This window comes from Carettochelys insculpta, chromosome 5 (assembly GCF_033958435.1).
Source record: "Carettochelys insculpta isolate YL-2023 chromosome 5, ASM3395843v1, whole genome shotgun sequence".
In the NCBI taxonomy this organism is placed as follows: Eukaryota; Metazoa; Chordata; order Testudines; family Carettochelyidae; genus Carettochelys; species Carettochelys insculpta.
This window is the reverse complement of record NC_134141.1, coordinates 114,834,049-114,860,735: the sequence shown is the minus strand read 5'-3', so window position 1 is coordinate 114,860,735 and position 26,687 is coordinate 114,834,049. Positions and strand designations below refer to the sequence as shown.

Here is a 26,687-nt window from a genome sequence, read left to right as displayed (position 1 = left end):
AAACAAGAAGCTTCCATTGGTTGGAAGATTGCCAATGAAAATTATAACAAATCATCATATTCAATAATATGAAATCATCTCCTTCATTTATTAAATACTTTTTGGGAGGAGAGACGCAACCAACCAATAGTCCATAACCACCATGGAAATCCCAAAGCAAAGCATTACTGAATCTATTAGTAAATATATTTTGCATACTTAATAATGCAATTACCCACCCAATATGTACCCTTGAAAATAGGATTAACAACCCATAACGTTCTAAACAGAGTCGAAGTTTTTCATGAACACAAGAAATACAATGCTTGTTTTTATAGCCAAAAAGTTTTCCATGACAACCCGCTGGGCAGACATTGGCTTTCCAAAGTATCATGTCTGGCAACACCAGCACCACTTCATCAAACACCTTGAATTTCCTAGCAATTTCCTTTCCAAGTACAAAACAAAGATGACCTCAACTAAATGTATGATGAACTACATCAATTTCATACTGTTTTTGACATCAGGCTATGATAATTTCACACAGTACTATGGATGTACAAAGGATGTTCTAGAAATTTATTATTACTAAATGAGTGATCTATTTTTGTGAGTAGATTGATGTCATACAAAGAGTCATATTCTAATAAGTCAAGTTTTTCGACAAGAAAAGCTAACACCACCATACTGTCTTTTAATACAAGGCAAGCACAATTCACCACCTTGTAGCTGAATGATCATGACTTAGGGTATGTCTATACTGACTTGACTTGCCATCATAAATCTTCCTGAGTTCAATTTTGCCGCATGCATGAAGACGTGACAAAAATCAATCTCTCTGGGCTCAACCGTCAACCCTGGCACTCCATGATATCATGTGGAGCAAGTGACGTCAGCACAAGCCCAAAGAGCCCCAAGCCACACTAAGGCAGAAAGTCGATTCTGATATGTCGATTCTAGCTATGCTAATGGCATAAATACAATTGTATTATCTGGGTGTAGATAAACCAGTGCAGACCAGGCCTTCCGGGGGGAAAAGCCATCAACAGATAAAAGCAGATTTACACACAATTAAATCAGGAAATGAGTTCAGCTAAAACAGTTTAAAACATACTAAACTAATTTAAAAATGTAATTAAAAATATTACGAGGGAGAGTAATGACAGATCTTTGAGCTAAGCATAGCCAGCAGCCTTATAAAAGGCAGCCACAGAGAACACTAAGCAGCGAACAGGGCAGCATCCAACAGGGAGTTTGCCTTGGGAGGAGCTCCATACTGATTGGTCTCTCTCTCTCACAGTTTTGTTTCTCTTCTGCCTGTCAAGGCAGCACTAAAAAAAAATCTGAGAGAACTCACTTAGGAAAGGGAAAAATGGCCAGTGACAAGTCAGCTGTTGTGACCTGCCCAGCATATACCACGTTTGTCTTCCAGAAGATAGAAGCGATTCTGTCTGTACCAAGTGCAAGCTGGTTGCCATCTTGGAAGAAAAGATTAAAGGACCTGAGGCCCAAATATCGACCTTCCAGTCCATTAGAAAAGGTGAAGACTACCTTGGCAGAAGAAGGTCAGCTCCCAGACTACTGCATTAGGCAATGCAGTACGGGAAGGAGCTGGGCAACCCCCCCTGGGGAAAGAATAGGTTAATGTCTGCTTCGAAAAGCTAGACATGGGTCTGCATTTAATACATCCAATGATACTTAGGGAACTGGCAAGTGTCATTGCAGAACCTTTGGCCATTATGTTTGAAAACTTGTGGAGACCAGGAGAGGAGCTGGATGACTGGAAAAAGGCAAATATACTGACCATCTTTAAAAAAAGGAAAGAAAGACAATTCAGGGAAACTACAGATCAGTCAGCCTTACCTCAGTCCCTGGAAAAATCATGGAGGGGATCCTCAAGGAATCCATTTTGAAACACTTGGAAGAGGGGAAAGTGATTAAGAATAGTCAACATGGATTCACCAAGGGCAAGTCATACCTGACCAGTCTGATTAATGCTATGATGAAGTAACTGGCTCTATGGACATTGAGAAGTCAATGGATGTGATATACCTTGACTTTAGCTAAACTTTTTATACAGTTTCCCATAATATTCTTGCCCATAAGTTAAGGAAGTAGAGATTGGATACATGGACTATGAAATGGATAGAAAGCTGGCTAGATGGTCAGGCCCAATGGGTAGCCATCAATGGCTCAATGTCTGGTCACTACTGTCAGTCACGGTCCACTGTTTTATAAAGGTTCCTGTTCTCTCTACCTGGGGTATTCAATAACATCACAGACATATTTCCACAAATCAACATCAACTGCCAAATATTACATATCAAATATGCTGCACAATACTTACAAGATTTTCCATGTCAGTGCGAGCCAACATATATGTCCGAACATTGCTGTTCTGATGCAATAATATGTATAAAAGGAGAGTTGCTTGATCAGATTTCTGCTGTTCACACAAAGCTGTGTACAAACTGTTAAAATTAATCTGGAAAGCGTGTGGACTTGGTGAAGGAAAAGCAGTGCTATCTGGAATAAAGAAACCAAAAACATCTTTAAAAAAAAATCCTTTACCAGCCAGGTTCGTGCTTGTTTTAGACAATTTCATGTCTCACACAGACATTACAGATACAGCTAAATACCTACAGAAACAATGTCTAGCTAATATTGCTTCAACTTTTACTTGTGTCCATACACCTTTTCAAATCTCTCAAAACTTCAGTTATGTCAAAGTTGCAGTTTTTCCTCCCCAGAACTAGTGGTGGTAAGGAAGGCTCACATTAACCTTTCTTGCTCCTCCCTCCACTCACAGGCAGTCATGCCTATAACAAGAGAGCTTTGTCACCCTTTATTCCCCTTCTCAAGTCCTCAAGTAAGAAAAGAAGCCATCTCCAGAAATACTGGGTAAGATTACAATAGCATAGCTGTAGCATTTTAAGAATAGGCACACTCTAAGCAATCTACATTAAGTGGACAAAAATGTAGACATTGTTTGACTAGAAAAAAGTTACTGGTTGTTTTAAATTAGACTAGCTAGTGTGATTTGACATATTACTTAGCCCAGTTTAACTCCTTTAAAACCATGTGAACTGACCATGGTATGTATAGTATAACTTAGGGTGAAGCGGAAATGGAAGCAGAACAGATGATTACAAATGTAACAGTAAAACAGGTTGAAAACTGATTTCTAGGAGATGCTCGTGGAACTAACTACGTGACTGTTTGAGTGCTTCAGAGACAAGCAGTTCACAAAGAGGCCCTTTACACAAATATTCCACATGAACATGGACTTCAAGAGCTTAGGAACAGTATCCCTGATGATGCCAAGGCACAACTGGTGGTGGAGCTTTGTAACTTTGTCCTCACCCACCACTATTTCAGATTTGAGAACAATTTATACCTTCAAATCAGTGGCACCATTATAGGCACTCGCACAGCCCCACAGTACACAAACATTTTTATGGCTGACCTGGAACAACATTTCCTCAGCTCTCATCCCATAGCTCCCCCAACTTCTGCTTCTGCTACACTGGTGAAATCTTCACCATCCGGACCCATTGGAAGGAGACTCTTGAAGAGTTCCACCATGATTTTAACAGTTTCCACCCCCCCATCATCCTCTGCCTGGACTAATCAACACAAGAGAGCCACTAGCTGGACACTACAGTGCAAATAAGTGATGATCACATAACCACCACCCTATCTGGAAACCCACAGACCACTATGCTTACCTACTTGCCTCCATCTTCCATCCAAGGCAAACCACACGATTTATTGTTTATAGCCAAGCACTAAGGTACAAGTGCATTTGCTCTAATCCCTCAAACACCAACAAGACCTTTGCCAAGCTCTCCTAAAACTACAATACCCACCTGAGCAAGAGAGGAAACACATAAACAGAGCCAGACATGTACCCAGAAGCCACCTGCTACAAGACAGGCCAACAAGGAAAACAACAGAACACTACTGGCTGTCACCTACAGCCAGCCAGATAAAACCTCTCCAGTGCATCATCAGTGGTCTACGACCCATCCTGGACAATGACCCATCACTCTCACCGACGTTGGGAGGCAGGCCAGTCCTCGCGTACAGACAGCCCACAAACCTGAAACAAATTCTCACCAACAGCTATACGCCACACCACAGTAACTAACTCAGGAACAAATCCTGCAACCAACCTTGGTGCCAATTCTACCCACATATACACACCAGTGAAACCACCACAAGACCTAAACACATCAACCACACCATCAGGGGCTCATTCACTTGCACATCTACTGATATATTGTATGCCATCATGTGCCAGCAATGTCCCTCTGACATACACATTGGCCAAACTGGACAGTCTCTATGTAAAAGAATGAATGGGTGCAAATCAGATATCAGGAATGGTAACATATAAAAACCTGTAAGAGAACATTTCAATCTCCCTGGACACTCAGTAGCAGACTTAAAAGTAGCCATCCTGCAACAAAAAAACTTCAAAAACAGACTCCAAAGAGAAACTGCAGAGCTACAATTCATTTGCAAATTTGACACCATGAATCAAGGATTGAACAAAGAATGGGAATGGCTGGACAATGACAAAAGCATTTTCTCCTCTTTTGATGTTCAGATCGCCACATCACCTGCTGGTAGTGGGCCACATCCTCCCTGACTGAACTGACCTTGTCAACTCTGGCCTTCCTTTTGATTGGTACCCCCTTCTTTCCATATGCCTTTATAATTAGACCAGCCACTGGTATTTCCATTATATGTATCTGATGAAGTGGGTCTTTGCCCAAGAAAGCTAATGCTCCAAAATATCTGTTAGTCTATAAGGTGCCACAGGACTTCTGGTTGTTTTTGCAGATACAGACTTACCCCCGATACCTGTAGTTCCCAAAGGTCCATTTAAAATAAAAACAGACTTTAACTGGACACAAAAAAGATACTTCTTGCTTTATCAGCTTCCACAATAGTGCAATAAGTTAACTGGACATAGCTTTATTTTCAGAGAAAGTGAGCTATCTGGAGCACCAAAAGAAATTAAAGCAGCCTTTCAAGATAATGCTTGCTCTCCTGCCCAGAGTACCTGCTAATATAGTATGTAAAAGCTAGTGGGAGGGGATTAGGAGGAAGAGTTGTGTGTTTTCGTGTTTTTTAAAAAAAACGACAACACGATGAAGGTCAGCTATCCTATTGTGTGTGTCTGAGGAATAAATTTAATCTCAAGAATTGCTTAGTTATCCTTGAGAGAAACAAAATTATTTTTTCTAATTGTTCAATGAAGATACGTTTTCTAATATTTAAAAATGAGTCAAATTCATAACACACATTACAAGCATGTCATTTATAACAGCAACACAAAGCATAATAGTAGGAATAAGGGCAGGTAGACCAAAGAGCCTGTGTGAGGCTTAAGAGCTTTTCTGAACAATCAAAGCAGCTCTGTACCTACCGAGCTGATCAAAATTTCCTGCTTCAATAAGTATACTAGTTTAATACTCAGCTCTTTAATGCTTCAACTTTCACATGTATAAAACTTTTAAGGGTCAAACCAGCTCACTTACAAACAAGTTCACTTCTACGCATACCAAATTAAGCAATGAAGTATGACCAAGACTGCCCACATCTCTGATGCCCTAATGCAGGAGTCAAGCAACCTGTCTGAGACGAAGTGCCTAAATCTGACCTTTTGATTTTTATTGTGTGGTTTGAGTGCCAGTGATACGTTTTAAAGTCGCTAATAGACCTGCTTACAACAGCTTCATAAATAACTAAAGATGCAGCTCTTTACAGTTAAGGTGGTGGTTAGTAGCACTAGCTGGTTGTTAATTCACAGGCAGCATGGCTTTGAGCAAGCTCCTGACTGCATGGGCGAGGTGCGGTAGGGCTAAACTCCCACCTCACGTGCCAGTGAAAACTGGCTCGTGTTTCACTGTTGACCCCTGTGCCAGGGTTTGCTGACCCCTGCCCTATAGTATTCCCAAGGCAAACAGGATCCTACTAGCTACCTGACTTGCCTATTGCTGTGCCCCACATTCACATTGCTTTTTCTATCTTGTGAAGTTCCAGAGCTATACAGAAGAGAAAGGGTCTTAAAAATTTTTGCAAAGAAAGCAAGTGACAAATTCCATTTTACAATAATGAATTACACAGTGACTTTCAGTGTTTAACCCCCTCCCTACCCCATCACACAGTCTTTTAAATTTCATGGGCTAGACATGTCAGCTCAGGAACTTCACGGGATTAGTTTTATAGGATAGAATCTGTATTACAGCACACTTTGGTAAGAAGAATGGTTAAGAAACCAATATAACACAATGCCTCAGTTACTTCACACTAGAAGATTAAGGTACAAACCTTGTGTGTTCTTGAAGGACATAATAGCTTGCCTGTAAGGGTTTGGAGCATCTGGAACATCAGTCAAGTTAGCTAGCACAAGTAGCAGCAGAAGGCTCTGATTAGCTAAAGGTGATGACTGTTCCTGCTGTGGTGTTGGTTTACTTCCTACTCCACCTAATGTGAACACTGTCCAGAGGCCAGCTATAGAGAATAATTAAAGAAGAGAGAATCTGTCAATGTTATTAAATATTTATGATGTACTGTAAGGGCATACCCTTATTTACAAATGAATGAGCTATTTGCTTTGTCTTCCCCAGAGTACAGATTCAATACAGAGACAATAAAGGGACAACACTGACCACGAAATTCATGGTGGAAGAATTCACGAAAATCTTTGGTTTCACATTTACCCATCTCTGCTGGACAGAAACAAGAAAGTCCACGACAGGGAAGTCCCAGGCAGCAGATACATAGAATCATAGGAAAAAAAAAAAAAAGCCTGCTGTTCTATTCCATATATATTTTCATAATAAAGGGTTTCTCTTCATATCAGAGAGATATGACGCTCACTACAGCAAAGACTAAAAGTTGTTTGGTTGACTTAACTGTGCATTTTCATACCATGTTTGAATTTCCTTTTAAATTTAACCTTACTTTAATTTTATTTGTTATTATGTGTATTATGAAAATCCAGAATGCAAGAATTAGACAGAAATTTTCTTAAAGGCCATTTCCATCCCTGATGATGACAAACAGTAGATGTGATTGGCAGCCTCTACAATACCTTTGTCCTGTGGAAGATTTGTAAATTAACACCAAATGCTTTGTTTCATCTACCCTAATCAGTCTATAAAAGCAAAAAACCCACAGCCACAAAAATGTTTTCAATAAGCACAATTTCAATATTTTATTTACATATACATCTTATTGTTGCATGTAAGAATACATAAATAAGGGTGTTACAAGGAGAAGGGAGAAAAATTATTCTCCTTAGCCTCTGAAAATAGGACAAGAAGCAATGGGCTTAAACTACTGCAAGGAAGGTTTAAAGGTTGTAGAATCTCCATCATTGGAGATACTTAAGAACAGGTTAGATAAATATCTAGCAGGGTTGATATACATTGTGTTTGGTCCTGCCACGAGGGCAGGAAACTGGACTTGACCTCTTGAGGCCACTTCCATATCTAGTATTCTATGATGCTATGCCCAGGCTCCATGGAAGCTGGAGTGGGGTTTCCAGTTTCAACTCTACCAGCTCTGAGAACTGATGCCTTCCAAGCCAATGAGGAATTGTAAGAATTACAGTTGCCTGTGGTCTTATCTTCTGGAACATCCACAGTAAAGGAAAGCATGGAAGTATTTCCTTGTGAAATATTCAAGCCTCTTTGTGTTTGTAGAATTCACAAACACATCAGTTGAAGGGAGGCTAATCATCTGACCAATGAGACTGAAAACATCTGGATTCGAGAACATCTCTGTGTTGTTAACCTATGCCTGCTGAACCAGTCCGTCTTTTGTTTCATACCTTCTTTGACGTGGATCATTCTGAGGAAAAGGAGGAACTGTTCCACCCAGATAGGGATGGTTTTGTGAATGTTGTTATGGACTGACCACCACTGTATGGACTGACTTTTCCTGAATTCCTGGGAGTGTTCCAACTTCTTCAAAATGAAGGCTTGAAGATGTCAGATGAGTCACTATGCCCATGAAATGAACAGACTGCACAACACCAGGAGTCATAGCTGTTGGAGGCTTAATGCTATGGCAGATCTCCTGTGGCTCTTGATGAAGGATGATAAATTCCATGATCTTCAGAAACCTTTGTAATATTCATTGCTACCAAGGTGTCAATTTCTGTCAACAGCTGAATTATTCTGGTGGATAGAACCAAGAGAATTTTTTTGGCATTGGTGATGTAATCACGCACCTAGAGAAGATTCAACATCCAAGATGTGGCTCTGTGCAGTAGTGATCGTGATGGAATTCTGATCATAATGTGGACCAACACAGGGTATAAGGTGAATTCCCTGTGACCCAAGTCTGCCTATTATCATTACCAAAACCTTTCTCCCCCAGGGTTTATATAATGACAAGTTGAACAGAAGTGTGAAGAACTGATAAAGGTTCCCACAAGTAAACCTCACAAATCTGTGGTGGCACAATCTGATGGTAATATGGAGATATGTATCTGGTAGACCTAAAAAATTCAGTTAGTCCTCCTTTGACAGAGATGACTCCACTGAGACCAGAATGAGGCTTTTCAAGTCAAGAATGGCTCTGAGACACCTCCTGCAAAATGCAAAAAGATGTGTAGAACCCAGAGAACCTTCTTAGGAAATATTCTCCACTACTCCCAAACCGAAAAGATGAATTACTTCATTTTAGATCAGATTGTATTTTATAGGGTCATTGGAACCAAGCAATTGGTTGAAAAAGGGAGAGGATGGAGCCATCAAGTCAAGGAAGTATCCTTGACTGACTACTTAACTGGCCCATTTGTGTGTGTGTGGGTGATGAAAATTATTCCTCTAGGAAGTGAGAAATTCTGCTTCCTAGCTTCAATTCTGGGTGGAGGCCTATGTGATCTCTGTCATCAAGTAAATCTGGAAAATTAGGTCCTTCTGGACTTTCTCACTATATCCCAAAACCATTGTTTTCCTCTCAGAGAACCTATTGGTACCTTTAAGGGTGAGTGAAAGCCAGTCTCTGTCCATCTCCTAGGAACACTTATTGGGGCCAGGAGAGACTGTCTGGATTTTGTCACATTATCTGCTACCATGTCCTCCAGCTCTTCTCCAAAGACAAAGGAACCTGTAAACCTTGCTGGGCATAGGACCTGCTTAGAACAAATATCCATTCTTTCAGAGGTAGGGCCATAGGTGGCACTTGGTGACTGAACTGGAAGCCATGGCTTGGGTTGAGAACCTCATTACAGACACTGAAGTGCCAGCTAAAACACTGTTCCTAGGAAGACTTTTTTAAAACTGAACCAGAGACTGGGTGCTTTCTATCCTTAAAACCTTGAAGATCTTTCAGTCAGGAGAGATACTCCTCTAGAAACAGATACTTGCCTAGGATGCTCAGAGGGTACCAGAGGAGACTTCACAGTCCGTTTTTGAGCCTGGCCTCTATCATTCTATCTCTAGGACATTAAGGCAGGACTCCCTGGACTATACATAATACTGGTAACAAATGCTATAACTTTGTTCACCTTCTAGATCTCAATAGTAGAGACCTTTGGTTCTTGAATATTACAGAGCCGGAGGTTGTTTTGTTTAGTGTGCTTGCCCTTATTGGGATTTGCACATAGCTTGAAATTTTCCAAAGGTTGGGGGAGGGGTGGAAACCTTTTCTGTATTTTTTCCCCGTCCCTGTCAGATTCAGAGCTAGACTGCTCAGCTGAACTCAGCTGAGGATGGAGAGGATAACAAATCAGAGAATTCATCTCTCCAGAATTCTTCACGCCTTTTCTTTCCCTTCATTTTTTAAACACCTCAGAAGCGCAAACATTTTGCTGAGACTCTACAGAGAAGTCTTGCAACTGTTATTCTTAGGGCCTGCAGCCAGCCTCAAGAGGGTCATACAGTATCTTCTCCTTTTGGGTTCTTCTCCCACGGGGGGCGAGGCGGGGGGGCAGAACTTGTTGTCAGAGTCTTGTTTGTCAGCTTGGGAGAAAGAGGGAATGACTAGAAACTTTGCCTCTTCCCCAGATTGCTCAGGACCCACTGTCTTTTTTTTCCCCTTTTTGGGAGACTGGGGGAGGGATTTCAGGCTCTGTAAAACTCCCCTCTTTCTTCTACAGGGATTCCCTGCAACTTACTCCTGGAGTCAAGGGGTTAGGGTCCCTCTGAGTTTTAGAACTTCTAGCTGCTCTGGGCTGGGAGTCCTACATCATATTGTACCCTTGGAGCCATGGTGATACGGTATCCCATCCCATGTGACTTATAGCTTTGGACCTAACCAAGTGAGGAATAGAAGGCAAGGTGCATGCTGGGGACAGCGCACCACATGCTGAGCCTCAGAAGGCTGTCTCACTGATAAACCACTGCTTCAAGTTAGCTCTCTACTTTCCTAGCGGTTATGTCATGCCTGCAAGGCATACGGGAGCTGACAGGCAAACACTTCAGCAAAGGCACTGGGAAGACCAATCCCGCAAGAAGTTAAGTGATCCAGAGAGGAGGAGGAATGGCAGACAGAGAGAACATTGCTCCATAAACTGCTCACTTTGCAAAGTAAGAGCAGGAGGAACAGAAACCATCCTGTAAAGGGAGAGAATCTGGCAGTAAACCAGAGAAGAGAGGGCATGACCAGAGTGTGCAAAGCAAAAGCACTCAATACCTAAGTTAATGCGAGAGAGAGAGAGAGAGAGAGAGAGAGCAGCCTGCACATTCAGAATGTGCAAGACAATAGGTTGCAAAATTCTCTCCTCTTCTGTACCAGTCTAATGTCAAACATTGCATGCAACCAATCATTTGCTCCTAGTTTTGTTCCACTGTTTCAATCGGTCATTTTATATTTTTATGCATAATATCTAATGAGAGTTTTACTTGCAAACCCAATAAGGTCATATCTTCTGATTCCCTCCTAAGATCATGCAATCATATACTCACAAAACTGGAAGGGGCCTCAAGAGGTCATTGGTCTGGGCCCCTGCACTTGTGGTAGGACTAAGTATTGTCTAAACTATCTGGGCTTGTCTACACTAGCTCCCTAATTCAAAGGGAGGATGCTAAGTAGGGTGTTGGGAGTTTATTAATGAAGTGCTGTGCTGCATATACAATACTTCATTAAGCAAATTCCCCCCTGCAGCAACTTCAAAATTTTAAATTTTGAAGTGCTGGCTTGCGTCCAGCCGCGTCTCAAAATTTTGAGAAGTAAAGGGACTGATGTTTGTCTAACCTGCTCCGAAAACCCTACATTGATAGAGAGTCTATAATCTCCTAGGCAATTCCGATGCAGAATCACCCTGATAGTAAAGAAGTTTTTTGTGATGTCCAGCCTAAGTCTCACCACCACAGTTTAAATCCCCTGCTTCTTCTCCTATCACCAAAGGCTAAGCAGAACAATTTTTCCTTTCCACCTTGAAATATTTTATGTAACTGAAAAAACTTTTATCCCCTCTCAGTCTTCTCTTCTACAGACTAAACAAACCCAATTCTTTCAATCCTCCTGCATAGGTCATGTTTTCTAGACTGTTAATTTTTGAGGCTATCCTCTGGATGTTCTCCCATGTGTCCACATCCTTCATGAAATGTGGTGCCCAGCACTGGACACAATATTTCAGCTAAGGTCTTATAAGTGTGGAGTAAAGCAGAAGAATAAACTTCTTGTGTCTTGCTTACAACACTCCTATTAATACATCCCAGAATGATGTTTACTGTTTTTGCCACAATGTTACACACCCCACAAAGCACTTGCAACCCCTTTGAGCTTGGTATCGCCCACAAATTTTATAAGCATACCCTCTATGATATTATCAAAACCACTGATGAAATTATGGAATAGAACTGGACCCGGAACTGATCCCTGGGAAACCCACTTGTTATGACCTTCCAGACTGACTGCGAACCACTGACAACTACTCTCTGCAAACTGTTTTCCAACCAGTTATGCACTCACCTTATAGTAGCTCCATCTAAGCTCTATTTCACTCATTTTATGAGACGATCACATAAGATAGCATCAAAAGCCTTACTAATGTCAAGCTACACCACACCTATTTCTATTCTACTATCCACAAGGATTGTTACCCTGTCAAGAAAGCTGTTAGGTTGCTTTGACACTGTGTTTGCAAACTGATTGCTCAATTATTTGCTCCTACTTAAACCTTGGCTTTATTCCTTCAATTCCTGTCTTCTAGATCATTAATTTTCTCTAATAAAAAAAACTGAAGTTGCATGTCTGTGTGGTTATATTTTGAACAGAAAGGGAAAAAACCTGCTAGATTCAGTGTTCAGCAGAGCATGTCAAGAACTTTATTCTCTGGTGGAAACATTTTCTTTTTCAGGGAAAACAAAGTTGGGATTTAGCCTGACAATTTGAGGAACAGTATCAAATATATGAAATGAGATTTTATGACAACAAGCAACATCAATTCAATACCCTACATAGTCCTTTATATAAGCAGAAAACTACAGAAATTCAGTGCTACAGATCTAACTTTCATTATCCAGAAAAAATAGGACACATATGGTGATGTTCATGTTTCTGCTTCTACTCACGTAAGTTTTAAACTTTGCTACACACATTTATACTTTCATGTGGTTAAACAAGAATTTTAATAGCTTGGTTTCAAGATGAAAGATTTCACATTTGAATGGAGAACTGGAGAGCCTACTTTAAAATGTCCAGATTCAATAGAAATGTTCCACTGATTTAATTTTAGCTGACTAGCAATAGTTGAAATAGTTCTGTTGAATGTGGGGCTTTTCCTGTGACGCTTCTTAAATTACTCTGTGATTAATGATCTCAGAATGAAAGTCTTGTTCTACTTCATGACCTTTAGTTAAGAAGGGTGGAAAACAGCCACTTTTTGAATCTTCTTCCTGAAATAAGAACTGAATCAACATGGATTTCCTTTGTTGCTTATTTCATGTTTCTCACTGGAAAAGGAAAATGAGAGGAGTACTTTCAAATTCTGTTAGTTTTTTTCCCTAGTTGCTGCAAGAACGCATTCATGGTCCAACATCTATTTCAGTTCAAGATTAAGTTTAGCACCATCTTGTTTCACTGTCAGAATCTCACAAAGGAGGATCCTGTATCATGCAGCCCCACAATATCAATCTCCATATTTATGACAAAACTCAAGACAAACTTTCAGCTTACCTGGGTCAGTCAACTACACAGCTTCCTAAGTCTCAATTTTGAATTAAAATGAGTAGTGACAGAGAGATAGCCATGTTAGTCTATATTCTATCAAAACCAAAAGGCAGTCCAGTAGCACTTTAAAGACTAACAAAATAATTTATTAGCTGGTTGCCACCTAATAAATTATTTTGTTAGTCTTTAAAGTGCTACTGGACTGCCTTTTTCCTTTTCATTTAAATTGATTATCCATCATTTTAAATCTAAGCTTAACATTTTATTTTAATTAATGATGACATGACTTTTTTTGGCTTGTTCGTTTTTAATCATTGGAGCCTAATAACTCATCCATCTTTCCCAGCAGCCTCAAGTTCTATTGTACATTCTCCTCTCTGCCATGAGTTTATTGATTTAAAAAAAATCTGCCACTAAGTGCCAGATGCTGACCAGCAGACTTTTTCTACAGCTCTCCATTACAGACTTCAGTGAAGCAGATTTATTTGGCACCCTCTTTACCTTTTGGCTAAAGGGAAGATGTAGGAGTTTTAGAAATTATAGGCCCTAGACATCCTGGTGACTTTGTTTTGTTCTCATTTTAAAAATGTCCAACCTAATAATCATATCCCTGGCTAATAACCAGAAAGAACAAATACACTTATAGATTGGACTGGGGATAAAAAACGAACATACGTCTAACTACACACGTCAACTCAGTGTAAGAACTAGTTCCATGTTGCATCCCACCAACTGCTAAAACTTTCGGAATACAAGCAGTTGTTTTCTGCTGCATTCCAAAAAGCTGAGAGTGGAAGCGAAGGTTGACTATGAAGGAAAACACCACAACAGTTTCCTCAGCTCCCCACCTAATGTTACCAGGTCCTTCTTCCACCAAGAACAATGACTAACTATTCATTAAAAAATGAATAGAATATTTAATTATTGCTAATGCATACAAACAGCAGGTTTAGAAACTTCAGGGTTACTTGTTTAATATTCAGCATGCACACCAAATTTCTTAATTCTCAGATTGTGGTCTGAGATGCTCTTGGCTGGTGACCTGGGGAGAGCTGGCTGTTCACATGATGCTCTCATTCTTGTTTCCAGTTTATATCAGAAGAAAGAAAACATACATGGAAAAGCAATATAAGGAAAATGTTTGTAAGCAATGTCTTTAGTTGCCCTGGGGATGTTTTTTTGAAAATAAATGGGAAAGGAAGAAGCAGTCCATGGAATTGTTGAGACGACAGAAACACAATGCCACTACTATATGAAATGTGAGGTTCCCATAATGAAAAGATTTGAAAACCTCTGTCTTAACTCAGAGAAAGTTTTTATCATTTCTTAGTAATTTTTTCAAGTCCTGACACAGACTTTAAAGAACTAAAATAAAGCCAAAATTGGGATCACCAGCCTCGCCCTGTCCTGTTGATTAATGACTTGGATACTTTTGCGGCCAAATAAACGTAGGAAATTCCCATTACAAGTCTCTGAAGGACTCAGCATAGAAAGAAAATATCAAAGCTGAAATAAAGGAAATACAGGGCAATTTCATTTGGATAGTGATCTTTTAGGTTAAAAAAAATCTGTTATATAATCAAAATTATCCTACTGTTTAAATGTTTAACATGCTGTTACAAATTATACAAAAGGATCACTTCAGCTAATAAAATAAAGTTAACCAAGAGCAGTGCCTCACAAATTAGGACAAGAATGGTTATACCCTTCACACACTGTAGTTTTCAGACAGGGAAATTATAGAACTTGAAAGCAACAGCAGTTTTTTAATATTCAGAATGTTATCTGCAGCAGATGCAACTTTTAATAAAATGACATATCTTAAAAATATATATGGCACTATATAACAAACAATAAAATAATAAAAAATAACATTTTTTAATTTTTAGCAGTATTTCACGTGCTTTGTGTAATCATAAGTGCGGGCTAATCCATACCCAGTCATTCAGATAAAATAATTAACCAAAACTAGCTTTCAACATAGAAGAAAGAACATTTTAAAACTACTTATGAAAGGTTAGTTTCAGGCACACACAGTTTGGCAAAATAAATTCAGCTTTTAAATAGTTCTAGACGGGCTTATTTTTAAGGCATTAACACAGCATGATGAATTCAAACAATAGAAATATTGAGTTTAAGAAAACCTGTTTAATGTTTTAAAAGTTGAGATGAAGGGTAAGTACCAGAAAATTTTCATTTTGTTTTTATCTTCTGGAATATTAACATGCACAATAATTGTATATATATCAATATAAGCGCATACTAAATGGAAGCAGCAAGACCATTAATTAGCAGAATTGTATCAAGCTAACATCTACTCCTAAATCAGAGCCATTGTGTGCACACAATATATTAATCACATGATTTTCATGAGCCTGAACAGGAGACACTGAGCTTTCCTTAAGGATGGCATTACTAAATCTCTATACACCACTGGAAAAATGTAATTCTCTGGGTCTAGACAGCTTTTTGCATCTCCAGCTGTTTGGGAATGTCAAACTGGGGACACAGGGAGGTGCAGGAGACTGTGCTTGTTGACAGTCAATGTAAACAAAACGTCTACTAGCTTATGTCTCATAACCCACCAATGCATTACGTCGATGACCTGGATGGTGGAAGTTACTAACTCCGATCTAGATTAATCTTGCTTTAAGTTCATATTAGCCGTGTCTACACAAGCCGGCTACTTCGAAGTAGCCATGACAACTTCAAAATAGCGCCTGCAGCGTCTACACGTGGCGAGCGCTATTTCGAAGTTGAAATCGATGTAAGGCGTTGAGGCGTCGAAGTCGCTACCCCCATCAGGAGATGGGAATAGCGCCCTACTTTGACGTTGAACGTCGAAGTAGGGCACGTGTAGACGATCCGTGTCCCACAACATAGAAATAGAGGGGTCCTCCATGGCGGCCATCAGCTGAGGGGTTGAGACACGCTCTCTCCAGCCCCTGAGCTCTATGGTCGCCGCAGGCAGCAGCCCCTTAAAGCTCCCTGCCCCCTTATTTCCTGTGCAGGAAGCTGAGAGCTCGTGCAGGCAGCAGCACTGCCACGTGCACAGCCTGCACAAACCTCAGCAGCCCAAGCCCGCACCCTGCACCTCATGGCAGCCAGCCAGCCCCCCAAGTGCCCCCAGGGCACCCCCCCGAAGGGGAGCCAGGGCTCCCAGCCTGGCAGCCAGCTGGAGAAGAGGCAGCAGGGCCCCTCCTGGATGGAGGCCGAGATCTGGGACCTGCTGGGGCTCTGGGGCAAGGAGAAGGTGCTCCAGGTAACGGGGAGCAAGAGGCGGAACGCAGATGCGTTCACTTGGCTGGCCGAGGGCCTGGCTGCCCAGGGTCACCCTGCCCATACTCCTGACCACGTCAAGAGTAAGGTAAAGGAGCTGCGGCAGGGTTACGCCCGGGCCTGGGACGTGGCCAGCCGATCTGGGGCCGCCCCCGCCACTTGACCCTTTTACAGGGAGCTCAGGGACATCCTGGGCCCCCAGTACACCTCCTCCCCCCCGGGCCACTCTTGACACCTCGGCCGATGAGCCCCAGCAGGCCCCGGGGACAGAGTCCACCCTAGAGGCAAGCCCTGCACCCCAGGGGCCCCCCCAGGAGCCCACCCCTGCACCCTTTGAGGTGGCCGAAAGTGCGCTTGACCACCTGGCGCGCATGGTTCAAGCGCGTGTTGAACCGCTCCTGGCTGGCTGTGACATGACCCGTGTAAGGGTGCATGAGCCAGGGCTGGAGGGGGCACGCCCCATCTGCGATGACACAGAGGAGCATGGTGGTGTCCCCCACAGGGATCTCCCACTGGGGTATGTAGGTCCCCGCCTCCAGCCGGTGGCACAGGCCCGAACTTCTGAACACCCGGGCGTCGTGGGTGCTGCCAGCCAGCCCACATAAATGTCCAGAAAGCGGCCCCGGCTGTCCACCAAGGCCTGGAGGACCACCAAATGGTAGCCCTTCCTATTGAGGAAGCGTCCTCTGCTGCGCTCCGGGGCACGGATGGGGACATGGGTCCCATCCAGAGCCCCAAAGCAATTTGGGAAGCCAAGGGTGGCAAACCCCGCGATGGCAGCATCCGGGTCCCCCAGCTGCACGAGCCTGTGGAAGAGCAGGGCATTGATTGAGCGGACGACCTGCAGGGGAAGGACATGAGAGAGCACCGGTGAGGGGTGTGCAGGGTGTGTCTGGCCCTCCACCCCTGGGCTCTCCCCCCTCCCCCCGAGGGCTCCCCCCCCGGGCCCTCTTACCTCCATGAGGACAGCCCCGACAGTGGCCTTGCCCACGCCGAACTGCTGCCCTACGGATCGGTAGCTGTCTGGAGTGGCCAGCTTCCAGACAGCGATGCCGACCCATTTCTCGACGGTGAGGGCACGTCGCATGGAGGTGTCCTGGTGCCGTAAGGCAGGGGTGAGCCACTGGCAGAGCTCCAGGAATGTTTGCCGGCTCATCCGGAAATTCCAGACCCAGCGGTCGTTGTCCCACTCACTGAGCACCAGCTGCTCCCACCAGTCCGTGCTCGTGGGGTAGCTCCACAGCCGGCGGCCTGCGCGGCAGAGGGGGCCGGGAGGGCAGAAAGGTCTGGGGCTGCTTCCTCATCCCCTGGGGGCAGCTCATCTTCCTCAAATAAAAGATGGTCAGCTGCCTCCTACATGGCACTAAGCAGGGCAAGCACTGCTCCTGCAGCGGTGGGTGTGTGGACCTCTGGTGGCTGCTGCTGCTGCTGGGGGTCCATGCTGCTTACATGGGGTGTGCGTGACTGTGGCTCTGCAGACCGCGTGCTCTGCAGGCCACGTGTGTCTGGGAGGGGCCCTTTAAGAGAGCGGCTTGCTGTTGCCTGGGAAATGCTAGTCCGCCCTGTGACCCTGTCTGCAGCTGTTCCTAGCACCCTTATTTCGATTTGGGCCACTTTGGTGTGTAGACGCTCCCCTGCAGCGCCTACGTCGACGTAGTGCTGCCCAACGTCGACGTTGAATGTCGACAGCACTAGCCCTGGAGGACATGTAGACGCTATTCATCGAAATAGCTTATTTTGATTTCGCTACATCGAAATAAGCTATTTCGATGTAGCATCCCCATGTAGACGTAGCCATTAAGGGTATTTTTTTTTTTTTTTTTTTTTAAATTAAAGAAAATTTACAGAGAAGGTACTTTTTACAATGTGTGCCTTCTTTTCTTCAACTCAACATAAAGTCCATTAATACTGGGCCACATATGAATATCTGACTGTCTAAAAGATAAGACATTTGGTTATTGATTTCTTGGGTCAAAATTTTTTAACACATAATACTACCCTAAAGCAGAAGAGTACTCATTTTCTGTTGGCCAAGGTAAACAAACTAAAACCTTGTAATATGTGAAACTGTAAGGTTAGGAATCTACTGATTTTCCTCACTTATCATAGTTTTCCTGGGAACAACCCTGTAAAAGTCACTTTATCTGCTGCTGTCCACTTGGTTCCCATTAACCAATGTAGCTGCAGCATAGAAAAGCTGTGAAAAAGCAGTAGAGACAATGAAGTTACCTGAATAAGGCCAGAGAGCACCAATTGACACTTAATTTTCAAATGGAAGATTCTCTCACTCACAATGGCTAGAAAATTTAACTTTTTTTTTTTCAAAAAGAGTTCAAGTTATACATAAAATTATGGCACTCAGAGGATTTGGATTTTTCAAGATGGGAACTGGCACTGCAAGCAGCTGTCTGTCAGGGACAGTAGCCTGACTCATGGCTACTGCCTTTGACAGGAGTGGCTGCTGCCCCTGACAGAAGCGTTTTCCCCTCTCCTGTCAGGGGCGGCAGCCTGACTTGTGGCTGCTGCACCTGACATCAGCAGTTTCCCACTCCTGTCGGGTGGGAGTCGCGTTAGCCTGAGACACGTGTAACTTGACTGCGCGTATCTCGAGGGTTTACTGTATTCGTTTTTCTGTTTAGATCTATCTTTTGTCTTGTACTTACACTGTAAACCCCTCGAGGCAGGGACAGTCCATCAGATCTGTTTGTACAACTCCTAGCACAATGGGCTCCTGGTCAGCGGCAGGAGCTCCAAGGTGCTATAGCAACACAGCAATAAACAACTGCAATGCACTGAACAAAGTGAGCATAATTATTTGTAAGAAAAGCACTCTCAATAACAGTATTCATTTTCATCATCTCCCTTTTCTCCTTTCTCATTCTCCTCAACAATTTGTGCTGGTTTCACTGTGACACAGAATTTAAATTAGGCTTTTCAAGAAGGAACCTCAACTTTGTCCTTAAAGAACCAAATAGACTTTTCCCACTAAACAAATAATGACAAATAATAGATCAGTCCTTCCTAGCCCACTAATAATTTTTATTCACATATCTGAGTTCCCTCCAAAGGGTTAATCTCTTACTGGAACTTGAGATACACTGAATTATACACATGATTCTAGGTGTAACCTCATCAGTGCCAAATAGCACATTTTAACAAAAACACTTTTAAACACTTTTGTATTTAAGTCCTTTGGAATGCTGTTAGCTGGGATGAAGGTTAAAGATTGTGCTGAGAAATGAATTGTTGGACTGGAGACAGTTACATTAGTGGAGTTCCTCTGGGAGCAGTCTTGGGACCAATATTATTCAATATTTTTTATTAATGACCTTGACACAAAGTTGGAGTGTGCTAATGAAATTTGCTGGTATAATACTGCAAGTCATCCTCAAAACAGAGGAGGCTCAGAATATTATAATGGATGATCTGAATGATCTTCAAGATAGAAACAGGATGAAATTCAATCATACGAAGTGCAAGATCAAGGACATATTGTCTAATAAGAATTTCTGTTACTATGTGGGGGACTCATCAGCTGAAAGTGACAGAGGAGAAGAGACACTTTGGTGTGTAGATTAATCACAAATTGATTATAAACCACCCATCACTAATGTGGTTCTAAAAAAAGGCACATGCAGTGTCCCATGTTGTGTTAGGCTACATGTTTCCAGTGGAGATACGGTTGCATTAGTGCCTTTCTACAAGGCAGTGGTGAGACCACATTTGGAATATCATGTAGAATTCTGTCATCCATGCTCAAGATAAATTTAAACTAGAATATGTGCAAAGAAGAGCTATTAGGATGACCAAGGAATGGAGAGCATATCTTTTAATAGGAGGCTGGAAGACCATAGCTTTAGTCTAGCAAAAAGGCTAATATGGAATATAATTGCTCTCGCTCTCTCTCTAGACACATTAGGAGGGTGAATACCAGGGTCAATGAACAGCTATTTAAGCTAAATAATGCTAGCATAAGAACAAATGGGTATAAAATAGCCATGAACAAATTCAGGCTGGAAATTAAAAGATGTTTCTAGGCATCAAAGAGTGAGGTTCTGGAATAGCCTCCAAATATGAGTTGAGAGGGGAAGCACCCGAGAGTTGGACACATTTGACTGAAACTATATGACAGGGTTGTTTATAATGGTAGGTGCAGGACTCAGCAGCCCTTGGTTCACTTCCACTTCACGTCTAAGAGTGCAAACTTCAGGGTTTCAGAATACCATCTGGAAGGGCCAGAAAGAGATGTCTTACCCTTTCCAAATACCCCATGGGTATTTTCAAATATATTTCCTGTGAATCATCAGAGACAGCTATGGCTGGAAATAGGACATTGGACCAGAAGCATCAGGGCTCTTATGTGAGCACTTCCATTCCCATCTCCCCCACCTTCTCACAGATGTTTGGCTGGCTGGTTCTGTCTCATATGGTCAATGTCTAACTGACTGCCATGTGTGTGACTGGGAATAAATTTTCCCCCAAGTCAAACTGTCAGTGACCTTGGGGAGTCACTGTCTTCCTCCACAACATGTGGGTGTTGGTCACTTTAAAGGATTATCTGGGTATCTCTCTCAATCATTTCCCTGGAACTGGGGGCTCAGAAACCGGTGCATCTCGGTCCCTCCTGTGCTCTCTATGTAACACATATTAGTTTAGTCTCCCCAGTTCTTTGACTAAATTTCACTTGTTGGAAAAGGCCAAGAGGATGACCGAAGATATAATGGAAGGATTATATTTCCTGGCAGGCCTGGGAACACGTGGGAATCCTCCAGGAGAAGCTGGAACCTGTTGTCAAGTTAAGGGAGGTCCTCTCTACTCTCCATGCTGCCACTGTGACCCTCACCAGGACAAGCATAATAAAGTACAAAGAAGAAAGGATTTAGCATGCTATGCTGGGTAGCGGTATGGGCCTGCGCTACCCTGGAGATAAGAGTGGATGATAGGCCTTTCCTCCATCCATCATTCTGTTCTCTCCACCTATCACCTCGTCTTTAATGCTGAATGTAATGTCTTTGGAACAGCCAAGACCTTTTGTTCATCTGTACAATGCCTATCCCAAAGATCCCTAATTGAGGCCCACAGCTATTACCAAAATACAAGTACAGAGTTTTACAAAGTTATACATCACACAAATGTAACACCAGAGTATTAAGACTGGTTTTAAACCTTAGGAACTTGGGAAGGTAGGGCTCATAGAGTTGAAAAGTCTAGAGAGATGTGGGAAAGACTCCAATCTACCTAGCTTTGGTTTTAATTGCAAAATAAGTGTGACTCAATCAGCCATCAGGTCTCAGAACAGCAAACCTCAAGCCAAAAAGAAAGCCACAAAATGAGAGACTGGAAAGATGAAATTTCATAGGAAACTCCCCTGGCTTCTATTTACTGTCCTGCTCTGTGACTCCCCCTTTTGGGTTTTTTGTTTGGTACAGTTTTGGGGGGACAGGGAGGGCACATTGGGGCTACGTATAACTGCATTTACAAATCAATAATATGACCTGTCAATGGCTATCAGACAGAAACAAGAAAGAAACAGAAACATGTCCAAAAATTTATTCTGGCCAAAGACAGGAACATATATTGCAATATTGACTAAGAAAACAAAACGATCCAGCTGGTCTGATGGAGAAAAACACCACCATAAGCAACACATGCCTGAGACTGGATAAAGGAGAAAAAGTATGGACAACACATTTACAATAATCCAAACACGTAAACTGACTATGTGACCAGTATAAACTGTTTCCCAGTAAAATATCAAGGCCGTGTCTACACTAGCCAAAAACTTCGAAATAGCCATACAAATGGCCATTTCAAAGTTCACTAATGAAGCGTTGAAATACATATTCAGCACCTCATTAGCATGCGGGCGGCCGCAGCACTTCGAAATTGACGCGGCTCGTCCAGACGGGGCTCCTTTTCGAAAGGACCCTGGCTACTTCCAAGTCCCCTTATTCCTATGAGCAGATAGGAATAAGGGGACTTGGAAGTAGCCGGGGTCCTTTCGAAAAGGAGCCCCGTCTGGAAGAGCTGTGGAGCGGCAAGCCACGTCAATTTCGAAGTGCCGCAGCTGCCCGCATGCTAATGAGGTGCTGAATATGTATTTCAGTGCTTCATTAGTAAACTTGCATGGCCATTTCAAAGTTTTTGGCTAGTGCAGATATAGCCCAAGAGATGTTTTTTAATAATACATTTCTGTCTAAAATTTACAAGTCTTTCTCCTTCCACATTCAGCTTTACCAATTTGCATTAGAAACAGAGTTAAGGGCAAGGAAAGAAGAAAATCCATCTACATTTTAAAAAGTTATTTTTCCAGTGATTTTTGGGAAAAATGAGAAGTACTGGCCCTAAAGTCAAATCCAGTGTTTTCACATTTACTTTCATTTAAAGCAGGTTCATTGACACTTCACTGAACTTTACTGCATCATGACCCACTTCTGAGAACAAAAAGTACGTGACCCCAGATCAGGTGATGGAAGCCTGAGCCCTGCCCCACCTTGAGTGAGGACAAAATCTGAGCACTGACATCTTGGGAAAGGAGGCCCAAGGGATTCAGTTCCCTGTACAGACCCTATAACTTGAGCCCCCATGTGCATAACTAAAGCCCTCAGGCTTCAGTTTCAGCCCCAGGTAGTGGGGCTCAGGCTTCTCCAAGTCCAAGTCAGCCCTTGCAGCCCCTTTAAAATAAGGCTTCAACTCATCTTGGCATCCCAACAATTTGAGAAATGCTGCCTTACACCTTAGGAAAGGTTGCAGATCAGGTGGACTGAATTCTTACAGCAATATTTTAAGATGACTTCATGACCAAAGTGTAGATTTATTTAAATGAACCTAGATAACATCAAACCTACTGTTTGGATATTTAAAAACAAAGACAAATTTAACATCAGAAAAATATTTGGTTAAAATTAAAACATCAAGCCAAATTTCTCTCCATTACATTATGTTTTATCAGTTGCAGTAGAGTCTACAGGCCCTCAATTCTAGGTAATCTGTACACATGTAATAATAATAATAAGATATACCAATGTCTGCCTCAAAGATCTTACACTCTTAGTATATCATAAAAAACTACAGCTCAAGAAGAAGCAGGTATATAGATATTGGAGGAAGGACAGAGGCAACAGTATAATAAGCCTGTTTCACTAAGTAGCACTCAAGAAAAAACTGGCTGTGGAAAGTAGAATACAATTGACACAGGTGATTTTATTATACAAAAGTGGCTACTAATACTGAACCTTGATAATTATGACAGATTACAGACTACTGTGCAGTTGTCTTGAACACAGCCACAGTGATCATGTTCAGCTACACCCAGCAACAATTCTAGTGTAACCTTGTTAGCGGTGGCTAGAGAAATGTGACAAATTGAAATCAGATATCTGAACCTACAGACAAAATGGAATTTGATTTTAAGTATTATTTTTGTATGCCTTTACATTAAAAAATACAGAAGAAAAACAGCACAACATTGAAAACATGGAAAGTCAATATGCCCCAACTCCAGAAGTTAAATCTTGAGTTAGAAAATAATACAAAGGAAGCTTTGGTTATGAGCAATAATTGATTTGATTTTCGCCAACTGCACTGAAATAGATTAATCAAGTGTAAGGTCTGACAGTAGACAAGTATTTTCATATTTCCCCATAGGACAGTGTTGAAATCACATTTATCTTAACATTTCATTCCACTCTCAGACCTTGAGACCTCCTAAAGATCTTGTCTTTCCTTTGCTTTCCATAAATTATTACCGCAAGGCAAGGGATCCCTTTGGTTGCTCCTCTTCATAGAAGTTTCATAATGATGATTGTCATAAAAGGTCTGGTAGTGTTAGTGCTCTGTGGGAGATGTTTGGAAGGAGCTAGGGTGTATGTTGTATGACTCACTCTTAGATTATATTGTTTGTGGTATTTCTAAAGCCTACATTTAAGAGAAACAGAAATTATTAGCTTCCCACAATTTTGATTCCCCACCAGACTAGATCCGGCACCGGATGTTGCTTCAAATTACAGCACCATCTTTAAGACTGAAGGACTGCATGCTAGCAGCCTTACTCATCTGAGCCACTTTCTTTTCGTAAAATGAAGTTGCCAGATCTGTTTTGAAAGCCTCACACAGGCAACCTTCAGTATATTACACAGAAACTTCACAGGCATTCAATATCTTTCACTTTTATAGAACCTGGGTTTATGTAGATGGATATGACTATTTTAATATTTGTGAAAATATTGCACTTTTGCTGGTGTTCAGTTCATATCTGTGCAAAAATCAGTTTCAGTAAACTTCATGAAAAACAGAGAAATGGGCATCATTGCCAAACTCTTCAAGTTCTTACATCCTCTGTCTAACAAGCCATCCCCAGCTGCAATGTAGAGAACTGACAGGGTGACTTAAGATAGCAAGATCTTGTGACCGACCCCTGTACATCACTGGCACCAGAGAGACTAGACCAAGGCTCCAGTCTCCAAGTCTTGGCATGACTATTTCCTGGCTGACTGGAGACATTTCCAAAGTTTCCAACTCTCCTTTCATTCTCTCTTCTGCTTGGCTGGCCCCTTTTACTTAATCACATTTACTGAAACTGGTTATTTAGTCACTTTTAACAAACAACTTCAACTGTATAAACTTAAAGACTCATATTAAAATATTTAATTATATTTTTATCTATTAGAATTACTTTTTATGTGAATGGTTTTTACAGCTCATAATAAAGATTTTTTTTTCTGAAACCATAATGTTAACATTCTTGAAAATGAAAAAATGACATTGATTACCAAAATGTAAAATATTACCCTAGGAAGGAGTATGTACTGTACAACTCCAGAGACACTCCTTGAGTTCTTCAGATAAGTTCTTCAGACTGGAACCTTATACAGTAACTTATTACATACACAACAGTATGTTCTATAGACCTTCAAAAAAGGTCTAACAGTTACAACAAGCTATTGGGAGTCAGAACTTTGGGACTCCAATGCTGGTCCAAATACCAAACTCATTGTAATCTTATTCAGATTACAATTTTTTGTTTCCTCTTTTTCCTTCACAGTCTCTAAAATGGACAGCAAATCCCTCAAGCATACCTAGGCTTGCTTGTAAAGCAACTGGATGTCCTTAGATTGAAGGCGCTATATTTGGTCTTGTGATTTAAGGCACTGGACTGAAATTCAGGAACAATGGATTAAATTTTCTGGATGGTGACCCTCTATGCAACCCGCTGCCTGTAAATTGGTATTGTTTATTGCTGTGCTGACTATCAGACATCTTCATCAAAGCTGTAATTCAGCAAGATACTTGAAAACATGCACAACTTCAGACACTGTAACGGCCCATTGGCTGTAAAGAGTTTTCTCCCATTCTTACAGTTGTGCACTTGCTGAAATGGGGCCTGAAAGAGTGTTTCTGAACATAAAACTGGTTTCCAAAAGGAATTCCTAAAATAAGACTAAGGAGCAGAGTCCTTAAACTGCCCAACTCATCTGATTACTATTTATATAAACAAAAACACAGTTATATGAGGCTAACTCAGTAAACTAATCTTCCTGAAGCTATGTGTACATGATTTCAATTTGCTTTAAGAATCTATAATGAGTCTAAGGAAACTTTACAAAAAGCATTCTGATCTCAATTTGTAGAGGGATGCACAAGAGTAAAACAGATCCACATTTTGAAATATAATTCCACCATGAATATGGACATTGCAATTACCAATTTTGAGAACTGGCTCTGAGGCAGAAATGAACATGAGCACGAAAATTCACCAGAAAGATTAACAGAACTATCATAACCAGCAAGACACAGACAACCAGCTCCATAAAACAGCCAGTGTCCAGTTCAGAAGTAATCTGTGAATTGCATGAACTTTGAAGCTGTTATGGAAACTACACAAATCAAAAAATCCTCTCTCCTTTCAGCCCATTGTGAAGTATAATTTCACTATCTTTCAGGATTCCATAACACATTCCAAAACAAGACCTGCAGCTGTCACACAACGAAAGCAAATAAGCCACATCTTCCAGTCAGTGTTGAAACATTAATGAAAAGGCCCATACACATCATACAGAATAGTTCACGTCTTAATTTGTAACACAACATCTCATATTTTCCAAAAACTTCTCTTTTAAAGGGACTTGCTACTGACACTTTTAGAAGTGTACCCCTCAGAGCTTATAATCATGTCCTCAAACCAAACTGTTTTTGACATATTTACAAGTTATTTGTCACATAAGCTGCGTCTACACGTGCACGCTACTTCGAAGTAGCGGCAGTAACTTCGAAATAGCGCCCGTCAC

At 41.6% G+C, this 26,687-nt stretch overlaps 1 protein-coding gene across 4 annotated transcripts in view; it reads right to left on the bottom strand.

The window, feature by feature from the left end:
• Positions 1 to 26,687, bottom strand: part of DYM (dymeclin) — a 416,064-nt gene that overhangs the window by 256,464 nt on the left and 132,913 nt on the right. For all 4 annotated transcript variants that reach the window (XM_074995795.1, XM_074995794.1, XM_074995797.1 and 1 more), the window contains exons 9-10: positions 6,322 to 6,504; positions 2,327 to 2,505 (exon numbers count right to left, since the gene is read on the bottom strand). In XM_074995795.1, coding sequence (XP_074851896.1) covers positions 2,327 to 2,505; positions 6,322 to 6,504 — 362 coding nt within the window. The remainder of the gene's footprint in view (positions 1 to 2,326; positions 2,506 to 6,321; positions 6,505 to 26,687) is intronic.